Genomic DNA, 26995 nt, shown 5'->3' on the forward strand with positions numbered 1-26995 from the left:
CTTGCCAAGGACACGGTATGTGTGTGTTACTATTGTCCAAGTCTTGGAAAATGTTTACATGCACACAAGAAACCATTAGTAGGCACCTTACGGTAAGAAATCAAATAACTTGTTCACACAACACTTTACTGTAAGACTCATGTTCACATAAAGCAAGTCAGTATTCTTTCAGTAAACCTAAAAGGACAGTTCACCCCAAAATAAAAATAAATACGTATGTTTTTCCTTTTACCTAAGGTGCTATTTTTTTTAAATCAAGTTTTGGTGCGAGTTGCTAATACGTTTGAGTAATCGGTTCATAATATTTTGAAATAAATATTTATTTGCCTCTATGAGCACCACAAGGCAAATGTCATATAGTCCTACTATATTTGAGAGAAGGCAGACATCTCTAAAAAAAAGTCACGCAAAAAACTATCTAGATTGATAAATCACACTACAGCTAAGTGGAAACAACCACCTTAAATTGGTTAAGTGTGTTTATTTTAATTGTTTGCAAGTAAATATGTGCAACCTTATCTTCTGGACCCTAAGATTCTTTGGTAATTGCCGACTTTACGGATAGAAAGCAGATGTGGAGTGAAAAGTCAGACTGGTTTTATTAGCCTCTGAAGAGATAGATGGGTCAACTAAACGCTGGCACTAGAACTCTTTATTTTGGGAAGAGCGACAGAGTTGGCTTTAACAACTTGTGCAATTTCAGAGGCATTGAAGCAACCATGTCTCTGTAAAAACACACTTTTCAGGGATAGTTTAAATGAAAACTGGGACTGATTGCAAAGACAGACTCAACAGCAAAACTGAATAGTTCATTTTCTTTTGAAAAATAAGTCTGTAGGTAATAAACGTAACAACAACTAAATGGAAATAAGCAGTTTAGAACATGCTTCTAATGGTTTCATTAAAGCAGGGTGAGAAAAAGCCAGACACATTTTGTACCACGGTGCCGTTTGAGGCATACTGGATTTTCTTTGGACAAGTGGATAACCTGTAAATTTACATTGGCCAAGATAAAACTTCCACATAAAATCCATAAGTAAACACGAGGTTTCAAATGGTGTGAACATGTAATTTACAATGGAAGATAAGCATTCCAAAGCTTGTTAAATGAGAAGCTACGGTAACTAACAAAAGCAACTGGTGTCGTGAGCAAAGTCATCTATCCTACACAGATTGGATGAGTTAGTCCTCCGTCTTGACAAACTGTGGCACTGTGAATGTGAGATACTGCGATAAGCCGAGATTTAAAAGGAGAGGTGAATCCAATCACCAGTATTAAATCCCACGTGACATTTACACACTAAATAACTCTTTCTGAACAGAGGTCTCTCTTTTCCTAGTGGGTTTGAAGTGAACATGGAATGAAAAAGAGATGCAGTTGAGATCCCTAAACAGCATGGGAGTAAGGAAGAGAGGGAAAAAAAGGAAAGTCCAAACATGGTTTTAGCCAGTAGCCTGGAATCATGCATCTGAATTTCCATATAGATTGTAGTGAGTTTCGTTGAATCAGGCTTCTAATATTTCTAATGACAGGCTATGTTAAGCAATCAGGCACAGACAAACAATTACTAGGGTTGCTAAGCCTGCATAAATGCATATGTAAAAACACATATATTCCATCATTTGCATGCTCTCACACTGGTTCAACGGTAGGCAAAACATTGAAATGGCACACATATGCATTCTGTACACAAACAGGGACAAAAAGAGAGCACACATCCTGTATTATTAGCTGTGATGATGACCTGCATATGGCACAGAGTGACCTTTATTCAGTATGACCCCTTGTTAATAGCCCAGACAATCTGGGGCTAGCAGGGATCATGTCCGCCAACGTGATTTTATAGGCTCTCTTCTAAAAACAGCCTGCCGGAAGCGCTTGGTAGCCTTTTGGAGGCAAATTCAGCTGAGAGGCTTTGGATGCGCTTGGTTGCTACGGTACAGCATAACACGGAAGTAAAAATGACGGCCCAAGGCGCAGTTCTTGCTCCGGATGAAGTATGTTTAGGGAGATTTTGGGGGCAAAGAAACATGTCGGTGAGTAGCTCACCATCATTTGGGTTAGATTCAGATCAACTTTAGCCCACACGGGGAAATTCGTTTGGCAGAGTGCTCCAGAAATGAGGACACCATCAAGTTTACAGTAAAGACTATAGCATAACACACTAATTGGGGATTGGCTTTCGTCGGGCGAATTCTCTGTCTGTGCATTGACTTTGCATGGGATCTGCTCGCGTGAAAAATTCGCAACGCGTTGGGTGTGAACGCAGCATAAGTCTCTAATAAGTGACTCAACAGCGTTCAGTACAAGTAAGAAGTGAAGTGAGAGAAAACCCAAACAAGTCTCCAATTATCTATCTTACAGATAAATGCCTATCAGCTGGATGCAAAAAAATGCATTTCTAGGTCATTTTTGAAAAGCTCTGAAACAAAACAATATAAAAAGCTAAATCTCTTCTGGTACCACATGTTGTATTATAGTTGAACATTGCCTGATGCTGGATAGAGCAATATACCAATAGAGCAAAAGAGAAGTTAATTGCAGCCATTTTCACACCTCAGTCATTACCAGTTGTTCCTAGTCCTCCTATTAACACAAGATGTGTTATATTTTATCGTGCCCTATATACCGTTTGGTTGAGTCATTTTAAAGAAGGGAGTGAATCCACTTAGCCAGCCAAGCAGCTGCAGAATATAGAAGGTAATACGCACACAAAAACACACCTTTTCAAATGAGAAAATGAATTGGAGAACTATTGACTGAATCAGGACAAATTCCCACTCCTGTCTCGGAAACCATTTAGCAACACAGGGCCCAACACCTCTCCGTCATTCATTTCTCTCTCCCTCCCACTGCCCCTCCATTCAGATGTCAATCCCACAGCATGCTGCTTTCCTCTGGCCCGATGCTGTGTGTGTGTGTGTGTGTGTGTGTGTGTGTGTGTGTGTGTGTGTGTGTGTGTGAGAACCTGTCTGTACTGATGTGAGTGAATAACACACATGCTGATGCCTTTGGCTCAACAAATGGAAGCAATCAACAAGCAATTACAGCACACACTGTGTCACTTTGAGGAACAGAGTGCGAGTGAGAAAGAGGGAGTGAAAGAGCATATATTTCCCTGAGATTTTACGATAAAAGGAGAAAGAAATGTTTCAACAAAGCAAGCCACCTGAGCCACTTTTCTCCCCGGGCCGATCTTCATTTCCCTATTCAAGTCATTTATACTAAGTGAACTAATAAAACTGTTCTTAGACTAGCAAAGAATACATACAACAATAATATCCTTTTATTTTTCCTTTTGGGCTATACAACCTTGGGACAATGGAAAGACAGGAAGAAAGATTTGGTTGAGTGCGCTCTAATGTTTTCAGCAGCAACCTCCATTACTGTGACTAGGTGAAATGGCTATTTTCATGTCATTGTAAATCTTACACGAAACACACAATTTAGGGATTAAAGACTGAACCACCGCATAATAAAAAGTGCCTTGGGTTTGGACGGGTGTGTCTGCCACTGAAAAGCAGCTCCGCTCGGGTAGTTTTATTTTGTTACGGTTAAGGCATTTCTTGTCTTACTGTTGTATCACAAATAGTAGCTCAGAAACCGTTGGCGCCACACTTTCTATGGATGTAGGGAGGGATGCAACGGTACCAAATGAACCGACAGCTTTTCAAACCAAATCGTATCACGGGCCACACACTTCAGCCACTCTCACAATGGCCAGCTGAGGATTGTTTGCATATACAAAAAGGTGGTGAAGCATATCATTTCCTAATGCTACAGTTTTTAAAAGCATTATGATTTTGCTAAATGTGTGCTTGTTTGTAAAAACACAACAAACACAAATCAACACACACAGGCTCAGTAAAAGGACGCGTGCAGAGTCGACTGCTGTTTGTGTGTCATGGATGTCTCTGGAACAAACGCAATGTAGCTATAATGTGTTGCTGCATAGATTAGAACAACTAAAGAACCGGAGAATATTTCAAAGGCAAATGTTTGTTTGGCACCAAATGGACTAAAGTAGTAATTATGGAGGCTCACATGTGTGTGTCGTACTTTTGTGGGGCCATACATGTGTATGAGTTGCGCAAGTCCCTGTTGAGTAACCTTGACAGATTGAGAGCATGTATATATGGCCATACTGTTCTACTGTACAGTAGCCGAGGAAAACCGGGTCCTTGGCAAGCAGCGATGCAATGTGGGTGGATAATCAGTGTGCGCACACATACACACACATACGTGACAGTGTGCAATATTACCATGCACATATCTTAAGCCTCAGATACACTTTCCACGAGCTGACGTGGAATTGTGACGAGGAAACGTTTTGATCGTTTACACGCGAGCCGACATTTTAAAAGCTCCTCAAAGTTATCCCATTGTTTTATGCCCGTCCCCGTCGTTGGATGTGCACGGAGAGGCCAAACTCTGCGGCACAGAAGCCCCACGAGGGGCCGTTCCTCAGGGTGAGGCGACCTTTTGGCTGTGCGGACCCTCGGGACACTCGAGGACGCGCCAATCACACTTTAGCCCGGGGAAAGCCACGAAGGAATTCTCTCAGCTGGTGTCTAAACTTGGTCATAGAAAGCTCCTCTAAATATTAATTGGACATTCATCAGGCCGCAGACTTGCTTTTAATCAGACTGCCATAGAAAAAAAAAATCCCAGAGATCTCAGAAAAAGTGAATGTTAAGTCTGATTCTGAAAGTATAAAACTAGTAAGAACAGATATATTATTAGACAATGGCGCATGTTTGGGAGCCAAAACAGATGGGCGTGATTTCCCCCGTGCTGGCAAAAAGTGTTGCATCAGAATCCTGGTGTGTTTTGGAGAACAAGCGACTCTCCCTTTTTTCTTTAGATTTCTAGTTTCCTAATTATATATAAAAAGACCCACAATCCTCATGACAAATGTACCCCACAAATAAAAACAAGCTCAACCTCAGTAAGATAGGATCAGGGCCTTTAGATTCTGATAACTTTGCTGTCACATCCTAACAGTATTGTCCAGTTATCCTACGTCTACATACCTTTTCCTCACATGATCTTTTCAATAACGACTGTCTTTTACATTTTTAAACAATAGAATCTTGTTGTAGTGAAGGAGACTGTGTGTATTTCCAGTGTTTGAGTATACGTTTCTTTTATACAAGTCTGAGTTGCATATACTTGAAAAATAAATCAGACTAAATTTGTTTTACAAATCAGTCCAAGAAATTCACGTTTCAACTCATTAAATCATTATCAGTTCATATCCCTCTTTCCTTTCATGTAAACCAGCTTAACCAGTGTTTTTTTATTTTTAAAAGATATCCAAGAGTTGTTCCAAAAATACTTTTTTTTTAATTGATATTGGTTCGCGCAAGTTGCTTCATGTTGCTATAGATCTGGCACATGAAATCCACATAATAAAGTCTCTTAATATACAATATGCTATATTCTTCTGGAAAGTCAATACAAAGATTGTCTATAATTGTTTATTATTGAGTAATAAATCATCATATAGCACTTATAGCACATCTACTAACATATGTTTGGGGAGTGAGGGTGTTTATGTGTGCTTATTCTCTCTGTATACTATTTACAAAGTTAGTATGTGCATCAGCAGCTGCTCAGCAAATACTGAAATGTACTCTGTAGACTACAGCTGGAAGATATTCCATCTTCATCATCCAAGGCTAATCATATCAGAGTCTTAGTATCTGAAGACACTGAAAAAGATTCAATAAACCCATGCAGTGAGATAGTGACAGGGCGTGAAATGCTTTTCAGAACAAATCTTGTACAGCAACATTTATTTTTCCCAGAATGCATCCTAAATGAACATTCAAAGCAACCACAATTATAACATGTCTATGTGCCGCTGAGTCCATCATAATTACCAAAGAAATGGCACAGAAGTTGCAGTTATCAGCATATACAAATACAAATAATGGCAAGATAGTCAACTATCTTTGTATGGAAGCAACAAAAGAGCCCAGCTCACAGTACCTTTAAAGCCTCGCATTTACATAATGTAAGACATTTCCAGACGTACTAAGAGCCGTGCTGAACCAGACAGGCTGAGCAGAAGAATGGCTTTCACAGAATAGACAGAAAGAGGCGGATGGATGGAGACGAGTAGGAATGCACGGTAAGAAAGTAAATCACCATAACCAATATTTCTGTCTCCTATTTTCTCCTCCTTTCACTCCCTGCCTCTCTTGCCCTAAATAGTCTGTTAATTAACGAAAGAGAAGAAAAAATAAATAAAGTGAAGCAAGCTCGACAAAACGGAGGTTAGGTTTTCATAACAATGCAAAACAACAGCAGCTTAAAAAAAACAACCTCATTCTGCAAAATAAAAGTAATTAAAATTGCCAAAAGGGAAAAAAAGCTGAATGCTAATTGTTCAGTTTAGCAACGTGCAAAAATTATGAAAAAAAAGTGAGAGAGAGCGAGAGAATTGTTAGACTAATTACTTTTTTTTCTCTTCCCTTTTCTTCAAAGATGCATAATGATGTCAACTTTTATGAGGCAAACTGAGATTTCAGAATAACAAGTGGGGAAGTTTATTGAGTGTTAATACGTGTTTTAATTTGTGGAAATGCCTCCTTTTATCTTGTTAACCATTAATTATCAGCCTTTCATTTACAGTCGCTATACCTCCCGTTCTATTTCTGCCTCGTGAGGTCGGCAGGTGCACCGGGCCATGTTGACAGCTTGTCCCTCTTCTCTTGCCGCAAGGAAAACTGTCACCCCTGTCATTCAGGCCTATGAACACAGCATGGAGAATGTATGCATGTGTCTGTGTGTGATCTCAGGAGACTATGACAGTGAGAGGGGGGGGGGGGGGGGGGGGCGCAACATTAGAAACAGCTCAAAGCTCGGACACTCTCACATACTTTAAGTTTGCTGAGAATGACTAAAGCGGGACGGGAAGTTTCACAACCTCAACCTGGAAGGGCAAAGCCCCGAGGGAGCTAAACTCTCTTCCAGGTGACGCGGCGATGCAGCAAAGAAAAATAAGTCTTGGTGTGTGTGTGTGTGTATTCATACACTTTGTGACGACACACATGCACACAGTTGCACACGAGAGTTAAGTGTGGTCACTTTTCAAAACAATAGCTGGAAAAGCATGCCAGTATCACTGTGGATCCCATTAATGAATCCAAATGGGAATAAAATGTGAACACAGAGGCCGATAAGAGAGAGAAAACAAGGTCGCAAACAATTAAATTGCCAGCTTACAATCTCCCAATTAAATGGTCCCTCCATTAACAACTTAAAACTCAGCTGTGATCAAAGCTTGAAAATAGTGGCTGTATTTGATCACATTTATAAATGTGTGTCTGTGAGTGCATGTGAACAAAGACCAAACTGGCGGTTTGGCTCAAACGGCTCAAGTACAATTTTCAGACATCTAGTTACTGGTTATCAATACAAGAACATGCATATGCTTTCTCACTGACAAATGCTTTCTTACTCAGATAAACACAAATCATGAGGTAGAAGATGCAACAATCTGAGCCTCAAACTCTGTCCTGGGACTAAAATGGGGTTGGAGACCTGTACATGTCAAAAGTATACCAAACTTGTTTTAAGGGTAAGGCACCACCACTCATGTGGGACTCACACACAAAAACAAGAGAGAACCTGTATTCCAAAACAAAACACATGGCTCCAACATGGCTCAGTGGGTTACAGTCAAGGCCTTAGAGAGCCCGTCTGTGTGTGTGTAGTGTCTGAGAGAGAGTGTGTGTGTGTCCAGTGAGGGGCATTGGCCTTCGACAAAGTGCTCCGCCAGCTTTTTGCCCACTGGTCTTTTCATTGCTGATGGATGGGCCATGTTCAGCACCATCTGGCTATAGGATATTTCACATTAATCATCACACACACACACACACACACACACACACACACACACACACACACACACACACACACACACACACACACACACACACACACACACACACACACACACACACACACACACACACACACACACACACACACACACACACACACACACACACACACGATGGATACAATTGTCTATATATAAATGAACACAAGAGAAAAACATCTACCTCAGACAAATTTATAGTTACAACACTGTTTAATATGTAGAAGTGACGTGAAAGAGAAAAAGATGGAAAACGATTGACAATGCAAAAGTAAATGAAGAAAAAAAACTATTGAATTGACGACCCATTGTCATTTAAGTTTCAGATAGCCGTTTTTCACATGTGATTCAGAGCTAGCCACACAAAAAAACAATTAATTCAATTAAAAACATTGTTTCATTTGGTGGGTAGCCTGGAGCTAAGGGACAATAAAGTCTAATTAACCCACCACCCCCGCCCCGACTCAGTCTTTCTTCATGACCTTTTCAAACCTATAGAAGGATGCATATCAACATAAATAGCTGTACAAATGTCGACCGTCCCTTTAAATCTATGCCTCTCTCATTATTTATTTTTCGCAATAACTCGCACACACACGCACACGTACGTACACACACACACGTACACACACACACACGTTAGTAAACACATAATAATCCCTACATAGACTGTAAGCTAGAAGGCCAGACACCCAAGGGAATTTAACGTAAAATGAGGGACATTATCAGACTTCATTTATTTCTATCTAACGGCTGTATGAGCTTAATACCAAGCTGATTTGCCTCAACATTTCCACGGTTTATGGACATGGGCAAGAAGAGGAAGAAATGTGGTTTATCTGGATGGAAGTATGCTTGACATTAGATTTATTATCATTAAATCATATCTCATGGCTATCTGGGTTTGTAATGCGAGGGGATTTATTTGCACAATCTGGAAAAAGAAAAATACCTTCAGGAACATGGCTGTAAGTTGTGCTGCATGGAAAATGTACAAGAAACCTGCTTGACATGTTGAACATATTCATGTATGAGGGCTATCAGATACCATACCATAAACACAAATATATATATATATATATATATATATATATATATATATATATATATATATATATATATATACACACACATACACACGTGTTTTTGATCATAAGGTCTGGGGCTCTGACTGCAGCCATGTTTCATCTAGAGCCTTAACTTTGGGATGGAACGGGGTCTTTGTCTCTGAGGATCTCAGGCTGCACATCGGCTCAGAGTGAGTTAAGAGGTCTAAGAACTGGCGAGACAATAGTGTATTAAAGTGGGACACAACGTCTGTCTTTTAGTAATAGAACCCTGCCCCTTGTTTGTCATTTCACTGAGATATATACAGTATATATATATATATATATACACACACACACACACACACACACAGATTTTATTATTACGGAGTAATTAAAGAAACAGATATGTTGTGTGTACCTTCACAATATTATCATTGTTGGTGCCTACATTGAATCGTCTTTTCAGGGTTCATGAAGCGGTTTGTATGTGTAAACACATACTTGAGGCTAAAACTGGACTACTTCTTGGGCTCGGTTGGACATGAACAATCTAATCAGCATGTTGTCAGAGCATTGAGCACATGAATGCGTAAAGGAACACATTGTTCAGTTATATTTGAGAGATGGAGAAGCTCAGCAAAGCAGGCTTAGTGCAGTCCACTTTCTCACAGTTAATTGCTATACTGCCCTGGGAATCGTACTTGAGGAGAAAGCATGTTCACAAATACTAACTAACTGATTTAGATGCAAACCTGTTAATGCGTTATAAAGATATTTACTGCTAACTTTGCTTGATTCACATTCCCTGCATGCGTGCATGTGTGTTCCATGTGGACTATTGCTACTGTGTGTGTGTGTTTAAGTGTGTGGGAGGCAAAGACCCCTGCCTGCCACAGTGAAGACGTGATCACTCTCATATCCTTTTAATTAGTGTGTAACATGTAACAACAGCACCAAAGGCACAAACTCCTCGAGAGGTATAATCTCTACAAAAAAAGAGAGAAATGAAAAAAAAACTTGGCCAATCTAAAACTTTGCTAAAAGGCTTCAATCACCGACATGTTCACAACATTTACTCTGCAAGAGCAAATTCTATTATTTATTATGATAAGCAAGTAATCACTACTATTCACACCACTACTCAAGACATTGTGATCACAGTAAAAACAAAGACGAGGTCGGAAATGTATTTGCCTGGAAGTAGCCATACAAAAGAACCCATAAAAGTCTAATGTGTCAAAATACCATTTTTCGTTTGCATGACGGCAGAAAAATGTGGTGACAGCTGTTGTCATGGGCTTGTCACTTTCAGAAGGACATCTTTATATAAGAACGCAGCACGCACACACACACACACACATTGCTGTCACAGAGGTCTCATCATCATGAGAATGCTTGAAGAGAGGCATATTCAATCTGCTGTCAGATGTTAACCTCATAATGGATGGGCCTATACACACACACACACACACACACACACACACATACATACAGTTGATTTCAGAATTCAATCTCTCACTCTCACACGGTCACAATGTAATCAGGAACAAACACTTGAGCTGTCCTCATCAACTAGATTGCTGACAAGAGGTGTCCATCTTGAGGAGACAACAAACTCATCAAAGCTATAAAGTCAATATGATAAGTGTGACCTACAACCACATTTGATGTCAAGTGAAGGCTTCTGGGAGAGAGGTGAATGAGGCTCAATACTCAGGGCTCTCTCCATTAAGGAATAGGCAGATGTGAAGAGAAAAATTAAAAAGCAACACATTTTAAGGGTTTAAGAAACCTACACCAGCGAAGTGATCCAGGGACATAAAGATGTCTTACCTTGTGGTCATAGGGGTTGTATGAGTGGAATAGTTGGGACAGCTCTTTAGTCCTCTGCTTCTTCTGTAAACAATTAAAAGAAATACAATACAGTTTAGTTTTAAAAGCCACACAATGCATGTAAAATACAGCTAAAAAGACTATAACAAACGGAGCTTGATGTAATTGTGTAATTGTGTATGTATATATACACACAATTACACAATATATGTGTATATATATATATATGATGGTCATTTACTCATCCATTGTCTTGCAGTTGGAAAAATACATTTTGTCATAAATATGGACACAGTACAGTTTCACTCATGTTAACTTAAAAAGATGGGGAAAAAAATCACTACGGCAGACTATGTAGCCTACAGTAATTCATAAAATCTGTAAAATATGGATTGAACAGTGGGTGAAAAAAATGTGCCCACCAGCTGTAGCAAAAAATATTACTCATTCTCTCATTTCATTCCATCTCAAAGTCTGGCCTTAACCTTGCATGTCCTTAATGTGTAATAAGGAGCACACGCGTGAGACATGACTGTTTGATGTGTGGCGGTTGTTAATGCAATCAGTTACATGAGGCCGATGCAGTTACAAAGAGTGCTAATTAGCTTGCTGATTAGGCCATGTCTGGCTAAGGGGGAAGGATATAAGCTACAGTAGCTAAAGGGAGTACGCATTCATTGCTATGCTCTCTCCCTCTGTCCTTTCAGCGTCTGTAAAGCGCAAAAAGATCCAATGTCCCTAGGCCTAGATCTGTACATATGGAGCAGACAACCTACAAATCGTTCTGCTATCACACACAGGCATCATTATAGTGTGACAGTCAAATGCAGCTAGAGGATGTGGAATAGAAAGGGATGGATGCAGAGAAGGAAGACACATCTGTTTATATTTAGAGGTGTGCGTGGTCAAGTTGACAGAGTGACAGGGTAATGTCCTTCCCGAGACAAGCAGAGTGGACAAGGTATGAGTGGGTGAGGTACAACAGGAAGAAAACAAAGGGAACGGAGCAGTGGAAAAGAGACGACGTGGCAAGCAAAGTGAACACAGCAAAGTCAGAGGCATGAAGGTGAACTAAAGGCGATAGGGTAGAAGTGTTTAAAGGCGGTGATTGACTAGCACTTTGACTTTGTCTGGGGTTCCGTCTGTGGCGAGGCACATCCTTTTATCACTGCACCTATCGTCGCTCCTTGTCCTACTCTATATTCCTTCCATCTGTGTTTTCCTTTGCTTCTTTTCCTTTTACACGCTCCATTTATACCCATCTCTTACTCAATTTCTGTTCACCCAGGGCTCCCCTGATCCATACAATCCTTTAATCATTGGCCCCGTCCGTCTACCAGCCTCTCGTTCTGGTTTTCACCCGATTCCCTCTCTCTGTCAAAAGGCTCTCCAGAAACTCAAAATCCTCTCTTTTCTCGCTTTCTTTTGCCTTTCCACCTCTCCCCTCAGTGCTCAACCTCTCCCTCGCTCGCCGCGTTTTTCTCCAGTGAGGGGAAACTCATACTAATCATTCCATCTCCACTTTCTCAGCCATCCTTCCCCTTATCAGTCTGTCCCTCTACATTCTTTCTCTGCCTGGAGCACCTTAGGTGAGAGCAATTCTCTCATCACTGCTCCTCAACACCATTCTCTCTCTCTCTCTCTCCTCTTTCCCGCCCCTTAATCACTCTCACCACCACTCTGTATTCGGTGATGCTCAACAGAGTGTGTGTTTGTGTGTGTCTATAAGACAGATGTAACCGCAGGTAAGGATTTCTCAACCGCCAATGGGCTCCCAGCAGAATCTATCCACACACACACACACTCCTACAAAAACCCACACCACAGGCTCACATCGCAACATGTGCTCCCACATTGATTCACACAAACACAAGCTGCAAGAAAAAGGACACAGATGTGAAAACATGCTGAATACAAGGTAATTCTAATGCCAACTTAAAGAGAAAAGGAAAAAAAGATAACAAAACAGATCACAGAGAACAAACCAAATGGTGAGAGAAAGGGAGCTCTACTTCTGAATTCCTACCATGAACAATTCATTACTTGTAATCTTACAGCCGTGTAGTTTTCTAAAATGATGTTGCCACTTTCACGGAGGTTAGGAGGTGGACATTTCTTATGGAAAAAGATCGCTTAGGGGAAGTTCTCATTACCCCACAACAGCTGTTGCCGGGTTGCCCTTGAGCAGAAACGTGTTGCACCCCGTACCGGGGAAACGGAGGTGTGTATTTTACTGCATTTACAAAAAACAAATAATTACATTGATGCCTTTACTTTCCAATACTTTTCTGAAAAGAAAAAAATACAGAGCTGAAACCTGTATAACAAACTCTATGTAATATACTCTATAATAAACAGCTCTAACATGATGTAAGAACACCCTGTGAAGCCTCAATGGTTCATGTAGATCCGCCGCCTCTCAGAATTAAAGATGGAATAGAAGAGGTAACAATGACTTGCACAATAAAGTGTCAGTGTACAGGTACGTGTGTGCATCTGTGTTCATCAACCAGAGAAATTAATCGAGCATGCCATCAGGGTTATGTTAGAGACAACCCGGCAATGCAAAGCCACTGTGAGTGTGTATCGGTGGACCTGTCACCGTGGTGATGATGAACGATGGTTGTAACCATTCTGTCCATCTGTTGTTGCCCACAGAGACGGATGCTGCGTCTAACGGGAAGTGACATTACATGTATACACAGACTCCAAACACATGCAGGAGCCGTGGAGACAGGAGCACACACTCTGGAGCCGGTACGATTAAAAAAAATATACACGCTTCATAAAAAAACACTGCTGTTCAACATGAAAACTATTTTGTGTCAAATATCTACGCAATGCTGTGGAGCTCTGAAGGCAAGATATGCAATTATTTAATGCAATTACACTGACTGAGCGATGATTTCATGTCTTCAGAGTGGCGGCTTCTTAAAAGGTATTTAGTCAAAATGATCAAGCAACTAAAGACCTAAAAGACTAAAAATACTCTAAAATGTCCATGAACTTATCAAGTGATTGAAGTTATAGTCAGTACAGATGTTTACTCGTGTGATTTCATCATGTTTGCATGTTGTAGCTGCGTGCTTTAAGATCGTTATCTATCAAGTGATTGAAGTTATCGTCAGTACAGATGGTTATGTGCGTGATTTCAGCACGTTGTAGCTGCATGCCTAAAGATTGTTATCGGCAAACACTCTCAAAGGTTTGTAAGACAGTGTTTTTGTGTGTGTTTTTGTGTGTGTGTGTGTGTGTGTGTGTGTGCATGCAAACACAACCAGCAAGGCCATCCTCTCGGTTTAATGTTTGTGGACTTAATGTGTGATTCTCTGATACTGGGCCGTAGAAATGTGTGTGTGTGTCCATGTATGTCAGTATGCCTGAGTGTGAGTGTGTTGTGGGGCAAGGTAACAGTGATCTTGCCTCAGCCTACACTGCTTCAGGCTCACCAGCATGTGCCCATTGGTCTTTCCCTAATGACAGACAGATGTTAGTGCTATAGAGCCGACACCCCCGGCGCTTGTGTGCTATATTACTCCAAGATAAACCGTAGGCATAATCTGTGTGTGGTTGTGTTCATGTTAACACTTCCTCAAGGCATGACAATGAGAGTGGGTACCAGGGCGATGCTCTGTATGCGTGTGTGACCCTTTTTCCTCTACGCAGAGGTCACCAAGTTCCAGCTATGTCAGATGTGCTGCATGTTCTGTTGAGTGAGGTGTCCATAAGGCATACTGTTAATTGTTATTACATGGAGAGAAAGACTTAACGTTTGATTTTGAATCGCTACTCAAGATCCAGCAATGCGATATGCTAAATATAGACTGGAATAGGATCTTCATTATCAGCAAAGATGACAAACATACTGTGATTTCCAGGCGTAGATAAATGATCATGAAGATAGGAGGTGGAGCTACTAGTAGCTGGCCAGCTGTTTCTCTTTGACAGCTGCCACACTGGTGCCTTGTGGGTAATGGAGTTCTTAACCAATTACAACCAGGGGAAATCAAAAACACTGTCCCACTAGAATAGCTAATCTCCTTCTTGATCCCTTTTGCTCCAGCAGCTGCTCATTCTCACCCACCCCTTGCATACCAATAGGCCTACCAACACAGACAGACACACACACACACACACACACACACACACCGTCACTGCCCAAAGTCCATTTATCAAGGCTAAGTTCTAGCCACCTGGGGATGATCATGGAGATCCAAGCTAATAGCATTCACATCCCTTTATTCTCAACATGCTCCCTCCTCTCCCTCCATCCCTGTGGTCCCCCATTCTCTCCATCTGCCTCAGCTCTCCCCTCCATTATTTCATATATCATATAATACAATAGGTAATAAGTTACACCTACAGATAGCTCGAAACACCTGGACCACATCGCAGCTGGACGCGCTCCAGCTCTACGGGGTTTCATTGCTTCACTCACTTACTGAGACAAATCTATCCTTCTGATTTTCTATTCAAATATGTGTTTTTGTAACAGTAAAATGAAATAAATTTTAATATGATCAACATAGTTAAATTATCAAATATTAGTACTAATAGAGTATGTTTTTTTTTCTTCTTACTTTAGATGAATTTGTTGTCACTACTTCAACTAAGTGCTTATGTCTTGGCAACACTAACAAGAAGTGTGTGCTATTATATTAACTGTTACATATTGATAATTATTTCGGCCAACTTCAGTTTCTATATTATAGGTAATTTGAATAAAACATTTGTTCAAAGCAATTCATCAATAATGCAACGGAATAATGACTAACCTCGTTTCCTGGAAGATACAAAGCATGTGTCAAACCAACCCCATCAATTTTTATTATCTAGTCCTGCCTATTACCCTGAGCACACACACACACACACACACACACACACACACACACACACACACACACACACACACACACACACACACACACACACACACACACACACACACACACACACACACACACACACACACACACACACACACACACACACACACACACACACACACACACACACACACACGTGACAGTGTGTGACTTTGGGTGTATTGATCAATCATTAACCAGCTCATCATACAGAATGTCCACTGTTTCCAAAAGACTTCATCCTATGTCCCACCACCTTATACCAAAAGCTCACCTCTAGACACGTTCCAATGGTGCAATGCATGGTGTGTTACACCTTGCTTAGAAGTTCAAAACCCCTTTGGATCCATCTGTCCTGTAAGGTTTTTGAGGAACATTAAATAACTGAAAAAGGTGTTTCAATACAATCTCCGTCGATTAAAATCTGCTTCACCTTATAGTGACGCAAATATCGGCAAAGGCAAATGTCTGCGTACAATACAGATAAGAAAGGTTCAATATCTGTGCTTGATTTTAATGGGCAGAGTGTGCTACATTTGTAAGATCAGTGTAAACTAGGTGAGCACTCATAGTGGCCAATTTAATGAGTGGCAACTTGTTCCCCTTTAGGTCCCACAATGGGCATCTCCCTGTAGCTGTTACTTTCCTCCATCCTTTCTCCTTTTCAGATTCTTCCTCCTTCCTTACCTTCGCTCCCTCCCTCTCTCTCTCCCTCCCTCTCCCTCCCTCTCTCAGGCCTCCTTCTGTCTGTGCTTCCTACTCCATCTAGTTCTCCATCCATCCCTCCTGTGGCTATTCAACACAGTTGTGTTCCAGACAAACCATCTGGTGCACTTTATTAATGACTGACCCTACATGGCCTAGACATCGCTGAGCTGCCACCACTTGCTGTGTGTGTGTGTGTATCTGTCTGTAGGTCTGTGTGTGTATATGTGTGCAAGAACAGGTGCATGTTGACTGATGATGTGATGTTATGGGCAGCTTTAACCACCGATGTAGGTGTACTTGTTAAAGGGAGCCTAACAGACTCTTTCTCTCATCTTTTACTTTTCTCTGTCAAGCTGAAATATACTCACAATTAACTTAAATTTAAACATGAAGATGACCAGTGAAAATGGCTATTAGAAATGCAGGATCAAAATGGGATGTGTGGTCTTATTTTAGGCTAAAAACAAATACACAATTGTTAAAGATTGTTGTGATTCCTAGTGACTCGTACTCATTAAATAAACAATAGGAGTAGTTGCAAAATGACTTCATGTGAACAAAAAGGCTGATTTGGCAATAGTACATTTCCACAAGAACCAGCAATATGCTACATTCTGATCATCAAAGAGCTGCTTTTTGAACAAAGGATAGATGTGTGTTGTCATCCAAAGTCAGTTGAGAAACAGATGGAGGAAAAACAAAGGAGAGGGTAAAAACCCTAAGAAGAAGAGAAGCAGTGATGTGGTTGTCCCGGGACTGATCCCTCCAAGACACACTTCTCCTCGGAGAATGAAGAAACATCGGAGAAAAAGAGAATGACTGATGAAGACGCTCCACTTGAAAGAGATGTGCCAGTACTTTCATGGTAAAGAGAGCGAGTGGCAATGCAAGAGCAGACACAACATGAAGGATATTGTATAGCATAATGTTGTGGGTCAAACTCAAGAAAAAGGTCAAAGAAAACATTTCAGCATGCATGCGTTTGTTAAGAAGCACGTTCAGGAATGTGAGAACTGCTCCATTGTGTTGCATGCAAATATGTATCAACGTCTTTGTAAATAGGATGCTCACATTTAACGTGACACAATAGTGCAACATGATTAAATGTCTATCAAGGTAATGATCTACGTGAGCAACGATGAATGAGCCAGAACAGTATAGCGTTATGCTTATTTAGCAGAATTAAATGAACAAGGAGCGGAACTTAATTTGACCAAAATATGTATTGTGCATCAATACATGGAAATAAAGACGCATACAAAGTATATTGAGCAGAAACTAGAAGTAACACTGCAATGAATATAGTGGTTTAGTGAGCCAATTAACGTCTGTATGTTGTCAACAACTGACTCAAATAAAGAACTGAATTGAATAATATGTTTTCAAATTGATCTGGATGAATTATAAATAGTACATAAATAAATGTTCTTCTCTCGTTTCAAGTAAAATAAGGAATGTATTTAAGAAGCTTTTGTAAAATGTGATGCTTTGTATTCTGTGCCTCAATTTCAGATGCGAGTGGGTAAAAGCCGTGTGCTTTGTCTTATTTAATATCTAAGAAAATGACGTTTAACACCTTTTAATGGACTTAATTGTAGCTAGGTCTATTTTTTAAAAACTTTAAATATTTTAATTTTTTTCTTGGTTATGACAATAAAACTGTATTGGTTCTAAGGTTTGCAAAAAAAAAAGAAGAGAAAAAACAGCAGACTTGGACACAATACTCTGCATCTGATGTATAAAAGAAGAAACATCTTACTGAAGCAAAGGAACCAGAACAAACAGAGCCATAAGTCAAGTTTGCATGTGTGTACCTTTTCTGTACATCTGTCTCGGGTCATGTTTTCTGCTTTGCAGCAAATAGCATTTTTCTGAACTTACAAAACACAATTCACAGTCCTGCACTTCCGATTCTGAAGTTATTGTCTGTTAAAGGCCTTATTCAATTGAGTGTTAAGGGGAAAATAATTGTACCTTTGTGGCCACATCATCAACGATCACATCTGTATAACTTGTATACGTGGGCAGCTGAATTTAGCCCAAATCCTATTTGCCAGATGACTTGTAGTAAAGCCGCTTTCGTCTCCTTGTCTACACTCACCATATGTGCTGGTACTTGCTCCATCTTAGCAGCAGGTGTACCGGGTCTGGGGTAGAACTGGTTGATGAAGAGACTGGGGAATCGATAGAGTTTCACCAAGTCTACCGTCTCTTGGAAGTCTTTCTCCGTCTCACCAGGAAAACCGCAGATTAAATCTGTTGCAATGGTTACACCTGGGACCCTAGAAAAGTGAGACAGAGAAAGCATTTTATCAAGCAATTCATCGACGTTTTTTGTTCTGGCTGTAGAACCAATTTTGAAAACAACTGGTGAAAACTGCTGCTTAACTTCTAGTGTTTCAACAAAATACCAAGATGATCATTGTATGATCAGCATGATCCTTCTCTGGATAAAAGACACCTTTGGACAGAACTAGAGACCATCTTGCGACGGGATCTCAGCAGGCACAGAGTCGAATCGACCCAAAGGCATAAAACGTGGGCCAATGGCACCCATCCCTACCTACCCTGCTATCTTGGAACTCCGCCCTTATTTCGATCTCAACCACACAACTGTAAAGTTTCATGACTGCATTATGTGACATTTGGATCAACAGCGGTTTGATTTATTAGTGCCAACAGCTCACGGTATAGTTGTTAACATACACAATACATTTTATTCTAACATTCATCAACCTCCAATCACGGCTTAAACAATTATCTTAAATGACTTACTAAGTTTGCGACTGAAACATTTCCCCACTATTGATGCCTGCCTTTAAAAAAATTGCACCACAGCATTAAAAATAGGCTTAAGCCTTTTTCCCATTAACTCATTTAGCCAATCATACCCTGATTAGCGACCTTTGCTACCAATCATAAGCTATTGATAATTGAATCACTGGTATATTGGATTAATCGTAGGCAGTGGGGTGTGGGAATAAATGTATTGATTGGTTCTATGTATTTTGTTTGAATTGACAGCAGTCGATGGCTTGGAAAAGCAACTAAATTATGGATGTACATACTTTACATCCCTCAGTAAATGTATGCGGTTTTGACAAGTCGGAATACAATTTCAAAGAGTATGCATGTTCACTAAAGCATTAAACCTCATATCTGATTGCTTAAGTAGCTGCAAATTTAGCAATATGAGAATTTTGCAGTACACATTCTAATTTCAAATTATATGTGAGAAACTGGCCCTCCATTTTTCAATAAACTCCTTTTGAGGATGTATTAATTTGCTAGAGTGGGAATGGTATCCAATGTGGAAATAATTGGAAATAATTTGCAATACAAGCGAGCCAAGACATTGATAACAGGCTTTCTATACAATATCAAGATGAAGTGCAATAGGAGAGGCACTGGAGCCTATTAATTGAATGTGTTATATGGCAAATTGTTTGCTACAAGAAGCCATGATGTCATTAGTAATAGAAAACTGATTTCCATTGAAACATCTGTGGATAGAATGGAAGAGAAAGACCATAGTGACTGAGTTCAGTATCATTCAGCCGAACTTTGGGCTTGCTTTTTTCTACACAATGTAATTTGATCTTTATTCTTGCCAATACTTTTCCCCTCGTCTCCTCTCCTCAAATTCTTTAGCAATGAAATATTAATGTCAAATATTATGACGGGAAACACACACAAACACACACACACAGCTCAACAAAGATATTAAGAGAAGAGTGGAAAGACATGTTCTCTGCAATCGAACACATGATGCAGCTTTAATTACATTAACTTCTTGCATCTGCACCCCCAAGATAACCTCTGACCTATTGATGAGATCCAATTGGCTTATAGTCATTAATATTAACCATCGGCTCGCAGGCACAGGCATCCTTGACCTCTAAGATCTGCCTGACAATTACTCTTTGGAAAAGTAAAACTAAATAAATCAAAAAACAAACATCTGTGCATTGAATGGCTACATTGACGAATACATGAATCATTTTCTACTTGTATTTAAAATGTATTTCTTGAACAGCAGTGGTTCTAAACCCCTTGAGAATGCAACACCAAATAATCCTGTACTTTGTGAGGTAAACAAAGGACCATTTGCACCCTGTAGGCTTTTCTACAATAATTAATCAAGTTAAACGGCCTGAGAACGGAAAGATACAGTACATTTTTTGGAAGCAGGATTCCCTCCTGAGTCGACGCATACCCACATTATGGTCATCAGGAGGTAACATTTAGTCGGTGTGCGGATTAAGTCCAAAAGCCACATTGGAGGAAATGTGTGCAGGCTACGGGATCCAATCACATAAACATTCTTCTCCAACAGGGATTAAAGGAAAGCTTCAATAAACTCACATTATTTATTGCTATTAAATGTTCTTGTCGCAAGAGTACAACACATTGATAATAGACTCCCCCCAAGCTATTTCATTAATGACAGTAAAATTAGCAATGTAAACAAACAAGCACTTTTTTTTCTTCTTTCTAGCTTAAATAGATAATCGTCTGTTGCTTCTCCCCAGGGCTGGAAAATCCAATTTACAATGGCCCTTTGGTGGTAGTAGTGGTGATGGGGTATACTGTAGGTAGCCAGTGTGTCCTTTTCATTTCTTGCAGCAGAAAATGTACACCATTACCGGGGGAAAAAAAACACAATTCAGGCCAGGGGTGCAAAGTAACACATGGATATAGAATACTGGGAGAAAGAGCAGGGAGAGGGACTGGTGTGAATTGGCTTTTGTGGATTTTCATGGGGTGGAGGCTGAGAGGGAAAAGAAACATGCGCACCCACACAGTTCATTTTGACACCTCCGTCTCTCCCAGATCTAAGGGTGATGGAGGTGTGATGTGGGATACTAATGAACAAGAACCACACTGATACTCTCCTTGTTAAAATGAGAGGAGAAATGTATCTTGTTATTGTTCACCTATCAAAAGCACGGAGGCAAAGCTACGGAGACAGAAAAGGAGAAAGTCAAGGAAGACGACGGATGAGGCGTTCACGTGCTTTTAGTTCAAACCGATGTCGGAGGGCTATTCTCAAAACTTAAAAACTTGGGATGAACTTTTGTCACAAAGTACTCACAAGGAGTACAACAAGCCCATCAGTGGTATGTTTATCAAGTTTCCATCAATTATTTTGATTGCTATTTCTATTTTTAATTATCATAAAAAAGCGTTAAAGCATAATTGATCCTATCAAATGTTCAGCAGTGCACAAAAATAGTTTTGACTGCAAAATTAAAGATGCGATATATATATGTGTGTGTGTGTGTAGATTAACAAAAAACACTGATAGAGCAAGACTGCCTTTATTACCTCTAGAAGTATAAATGTCTATTTATAGAAGCTACACTTAATTAGTTCTCTGTTTAACAATGTCTGAGACTATGACTGATCTGTGTTAATGGAATGTAAACTAATGTCTGGTGAATATGTTAAGTATATGCCTCTGTGATGAGAGACCGGAGGAGGATGGACCCATTTTTATCAAATGCTAGCAGTCAGTCACTAACACTGCGCTTCCCGTTACTACCTCAGAATAAAAAGACAATACAGACCCTGAACTCCCTAAATTAAAGAGATAATCAGGGCAGGAAAAGAGGTTTGTGTGTTTGTTCCTGTAATTTCTCCTCCTGTCCCATAGAAGCACATCCCTTAAGACAGAAGCCTCCATTAGCCTTAATGTGCTTCCAGTCTGAGTTAGCATTTAGACCGAGAGAATGTGTTCATAAGAGACTAAAGTCTTTTAATTAAAACTCAAGATAAGCACACAGTCAGTCTCCCATCTGCCTCAATTGGTTGAATTAAGCTTCATAAAACACACCATTGTCTTCAACACAATTATCATCAACTCTTTGTTTGCTGAGGCCCCCCCCCCCCTCCATATGTGCATATGACTTTCCATATACACACAGCCATCCTCTTCATCATATATTCAAAATATGTGCATGTGTATGCAAGCGTGTTTGCACAACAGATGCCTGTGAGCGGCCCCCGTGATAAGATGAAGGCAAGACCATTGGGACAGAAGAACCCTGAAAAAACGTCAGTAAGGAGAGAAAAAAAAAGATGAGGAAGTAGTTGGGTGGAGGAATGGTAGGATGAGAGCGGAAGAAAGACAATCTGGGAAGGTAAATATTTACCTATTCATCTACCGTGCAACCCATCTGTGCCGCAGTGAGTGTGCTGCGTGCGCGCTTCACTGAAGTGATAATGTGTGGTACAGTGGAGCCGCTGTAGCGTAGGAGTCGGACGGGGAAGGGAAGGAGAGACGGGGGTGATGAGGAGAGTGAGGCAGAGCTGGACCGTGTGGAGAGTTGTTCCAAAATATTCAAAACCTTGGGGCGGTTGCCGTCTTGAGGAAACTCAGTTTGTGAATACAATCACATGAACAAGTAATAGAGCAGCAGCTGTGGCGAGAGTGAAAACAAATTTGACGACGACTAGTTTGAAGATCCACAACGTATTGTGTGGAAAAGTCAGACATCATCAATGCTCGTGCCGAGATGCGCTGTGAGGTTTTTCCTCACGGGAGCCATCTGTCCTCTCCGATACGAAACATCCAGGGTCAACAGACGTTTTTTTCACAACCTCGCGCCCCTTCATACCTTTCTGACCTACTGCACAGAAACGCTCCCACCCGCAACCTCAGATCTAAAGACACCGACCTTCCCCCCCCCCCCCACTCTGTCCAAGCAAGGGCCTTCCCTATTGCTGCCGCCCCCCCCTGGAACTCTCTCCCCCATCACCTCAGACATTCTCCGTCATTCGCCACTTTCAAAACAGCACTTAACCCATTTATTTAAATCTGCATTTAGCCTGTGATACCAGTTTTTATTTTGTTTCTCACTATTGTTTTGCTGTTGCTTCCATTGTCTGTCTTTACCATGTAAAGTGCCTTCAGTGCCTTTTAAGGAGCTATGCAAATAAAATGTATTATTATTTTTATTATTATTAAAACAAGGTGTTTACTGTCTTTCTACAGCGCTTCTTTCGACAGTCTCAATGTTACCATATAGCCCCATCAATAAATTGTAAAACGTTTTTTTTGTTACACTGTTGGAATAAAAAAAAAATTTGTTTTAATGCAGCAAAAAGTGGTTTCTTCCCAATGCTGACAATGAGTCAGGGGTCTACCAACGTTGGCTATTAAAAGAAATAATCTACAAAACAAATCTAGCAAAATTAACTTGACCCTAGAGACTAAACTTCTTTTGAAGATGTGATCAAAACTTCAAGAACACGCTCGTAGAAACGGCACATATTCATAATGTTCATCATTACTGGTGCAGAAAATACATTTAATGGAAAAACAAGTGTTATCAAGGTCAGTTCCTTCTTTGTTTCTCATCTTGATTTGATTTTTCCTCTTTTGTTTGTTCCAAGGTGTGACCGTCAGACATGTTTTTGTCTTCATCTTTTTCCCCCTCATTTTATCTTTAAAGTGAGATTGCTATAAATCACCCGATGCACACGTAACATATCTGTAACAGAAATGATTCCCTCCTGAAGGAGTCAGAAGGAACCTAAGAAAGGGAGAGGAGAGAGGGGAGAGGGGGGCACTTGTGAGGAGTGTGAGTAATCACTCAGACACTTAAGTGTTTGATTTAGCCGTGGCAGCTGTAGGTAATGGCACTGTCATGTCGCGGCTCAATTTACAGGGAGAGAGATAGAAAGAGAAAGAGGTCTGCTTGGTTATCACTCACTTTCCTCAATCACTTCCACCATCAAATAAGGGACTGTCAAAACGGCTTGAGGAGGTGCCAGGTGACTGGCCAGATACCAGGAGGGTTTCAGACAGATTAAAAGTGAACAGCCAAGCAATGGTTCTCACAGTGTGACTGTAAAATGACTTTGAAAATACCTAAATGACTGTTGCATTCTGGCATTTTTTCTCAAAAGTGATTCAACGACTGAATGTGATGCAAAAAGGAGCCAAAGCTGAGTGTCGTGTGTTTGAGAGTAGAGCGGTGACACGTGATTGGTTAAAAGGCAGAAGAGCTGTCAAACTGTCAGAGAGACTTTTCTAAAGCGCCGTCTCTCCTTCAACCCCGTGCTTTCTCACAGTTCATCTTGTGGGTTTAGAGAGTGGAGAGTGAACCGTGTGTTTATTTAACTTGTACTCAGGTGAAATCCTAACACGCACAACAGTGCTGTGTTAGCTTCACGGACCGTGACAACAGCATTGCATACTTTGCAATCTTTCTCCATCAATCATACTTCTCATTAGTTCATATTTATCTCTAATGATGATAGATAGATGGAAGTTTTGAATATTAGTAGAAAAAAAATGTAAAAAGCCATTAAAAATGTTTGTCATGTTTTTCTTTTTTACGTGCTTATTTAGGCAAAGTTTATCTCTTTATCTTTCCTATAGTTAAACAACGGATATTGGATAAAAGTCCAAAGAAAGGTGTGTAAACATGTTGGCTATACTGTTTGTCCATTAAGTGAATACCAAGTCATTTATCTCGGAAACCTGCCGTGCAAAATAACCTCAATCTTCCTCCGTGGCGGGTCATTTGTAAAGATCGAGGTAGCCACAGTGGGACGAACGGACAGCCGAGTAAATAATGATCCCACCGGAGTCATCAGTAAACTTTATCATTTAATGAAACAGCCTGAACACAGCCGAGCAGAACTGCAGTTCAATTTAACACACACACTTACACATGCAGACACAAGCATACTTCATTAGCCTCGGAGAAGAGTAATTAGAACACACACATACACATTTCATTAGTCTGAGGGAGGAGTAATAAGGGTGCACAGACACCACAAATCCATTCACTCAGTCACACACACACACACACACACACACTATATCTTTGCCTAAGAAGGGCTGCAGTGCAAAGGCATGACACTCTTGACTGCCTAGCCAGGCGTTAAATGGACTGCACCTTTGCACTTTATTTCAATTTAAGCCAACCTTCATTGACATCCCCGCAGTATGCGATTCATCTTTCCATCCCGCTGTGTGACCTGCTCATCTATGGATAACATCCAAGGACCAGATAAATGATGCACATAAAAGCCTTACTTGAATCACATGAATGCTAAGCTCACCTGCAGCAGGCTAGACATGTTGCCAATTACATAAATGGCGAAAACAAAGTACTGTAAATCTCGTTTGTACAGAGAGAGAGAGAGAGAGAGAGAGAGAGAGAGAGAGAGAGAGAGAGAGATAGGTGGATGTCTTTTTGAAAGACAGGAAGGAGCAATATTGGAAATGTTTCATAGTCGAGTGTTTGTTGACCACTGTGTTCTGATCAGCTTTCTCTCAACAGAAGAGGAAGCTGCTTCTCCAGTTGATAGGGAGGCTACATGCTGGCTAGCAAATCAGATATGAGCAATCTTCGTAATGCAGACCGCCTTTATCAATTTCACATACAGTTATGCCTAAAAAAAAGACGTGAAACCTTTGAGCGCAGTAGCAATAGAAAACCAGGGTGAACACTACGCTATCAGGACTTACGATTTATGGTGAAGTCGGTAGTTTCCGGGAAAGACAGGTAATTAACTGACTAATTATTTTTAACTAACTAATTATTGTATGAATCATTAAGCCCAAGAACAGCATCATATGGGCTTTTCTTGAAAGTGAAGAAGAACCAGTCAGGGACAATCAATTAGTACCCCTTTGATGTGTGATTTCTCACGTAAAATAAGCTCCATCGGGTCAACTTTGATAAATCCGACAGGACAATCACTCAGACATTGAGAAGACCAACTTGCCATTTTTTTTCATTCACTTCACCATAAACTAAATAAGGTTAACAAATCTACGGGCACTTTTTTACATTTCTCATTAATTTCAGTCGTATTTCAGTAAACAAGCCGAGTGACTGAATGCAAACCATAAAATAATAAGTTTAAAGAAAACTGAAAAGGGCAACCATTATCATTCTATCCATTGTTTACTCTGCATTCTTTATCCCACCTTGTAAATGTCATTATTCCTTGAAAGACTATGTGAACGCACACAAGAAGCAACCTTGCTTTGAGGCTCTGTCACAGATAGTAGAGTATAACAAATAATTTCATAACAAAAACAAACACAATGTATACTTATTTTGTACACGAGAATATGATAGTAAAGTATAAATAGTGTATTAAGGTAGCGTGGTAAATGTTTGTAATAGCAGAGTCTAAATGCCGAGGGTTACAGAACTGACGATAAATATAACTTCATATAAAACCCACGGGACACTAAAAGTAGATGCACTGCAATTGCATGGGGTAAGAGGGCATTCCTCAGGGTTTAATCACCAACACTGCTAAACATTACTCAACCTTCAAGCTTACTATTTTGGCGGCACATTTCCCTCCCTGTAGAGAACAGTGTACCATCATTTAGAAACACGCAACACAAACAGATTATAGTCCCATCAACTGTGAGTGAAACTGCGTGGTTGAAATTGCACTTTAAAAAAGGCAGAGTGACTCAAACACTGAGCAAGAGAAATATGATATGACGGAGATAGAGGGACGGAAAGGTGAGCCAGCCGGTGAAACCTGACTGTGTTCCTACATGTATCTGAGTTTCAGCTCACCTCGTTGGTGTGTCCGCTGGGAGGGTGCAAGCACACAGAAAGTTAACACTTTGCTGCCTTGTTGTATGCTTGTGAGAGGTTGT

General features: G+C 40.4%; 1 protein-coding gene across 2 annotated transcripts in view; it reads right to left on the reverse strand.

Moving 5' to 3' along the window:
* Positions 1-26995, reverse strand: part of cdkal1 (CDK5 regulatory subunit associated protein 1-like 1) — a 200884-nt gene that overhangs the window by 42907 nt on the left and 130982 nt on the right. For both annotated transcript variants that reach the window (XM_034553378.1, XM_034553379.1), the window contains 2 exons: positions 18449-18629; positions 10775-10837 (listed from right to left, as the gene is read on the reverse strand). In XM_034553378.1, coding sequence (XP_034409269.1) covers positions 10775-10837; positions 18449-18629 — 244 coding nt within the window. The remainder of the gene's footprint in view (positions 1-10774; positions 10838-18448; positions 18630-26995) is intronic.

This window comes from Cyclopterus lumpus, chromosome 16, assembly GCF_009769545.1.
Source record: "Cyclopterus lumpus isolate fCycLum1 chromosome 16, fCycLum1.pri, whole genome shotgun sequence".
NCBI classification, from domain to species: Eukaryota; Metazoa; Chordata; class Actinopteri; order Perciformes; family Cyclopteridae; genus Cyclopterus; species Cyclopterus lumpus.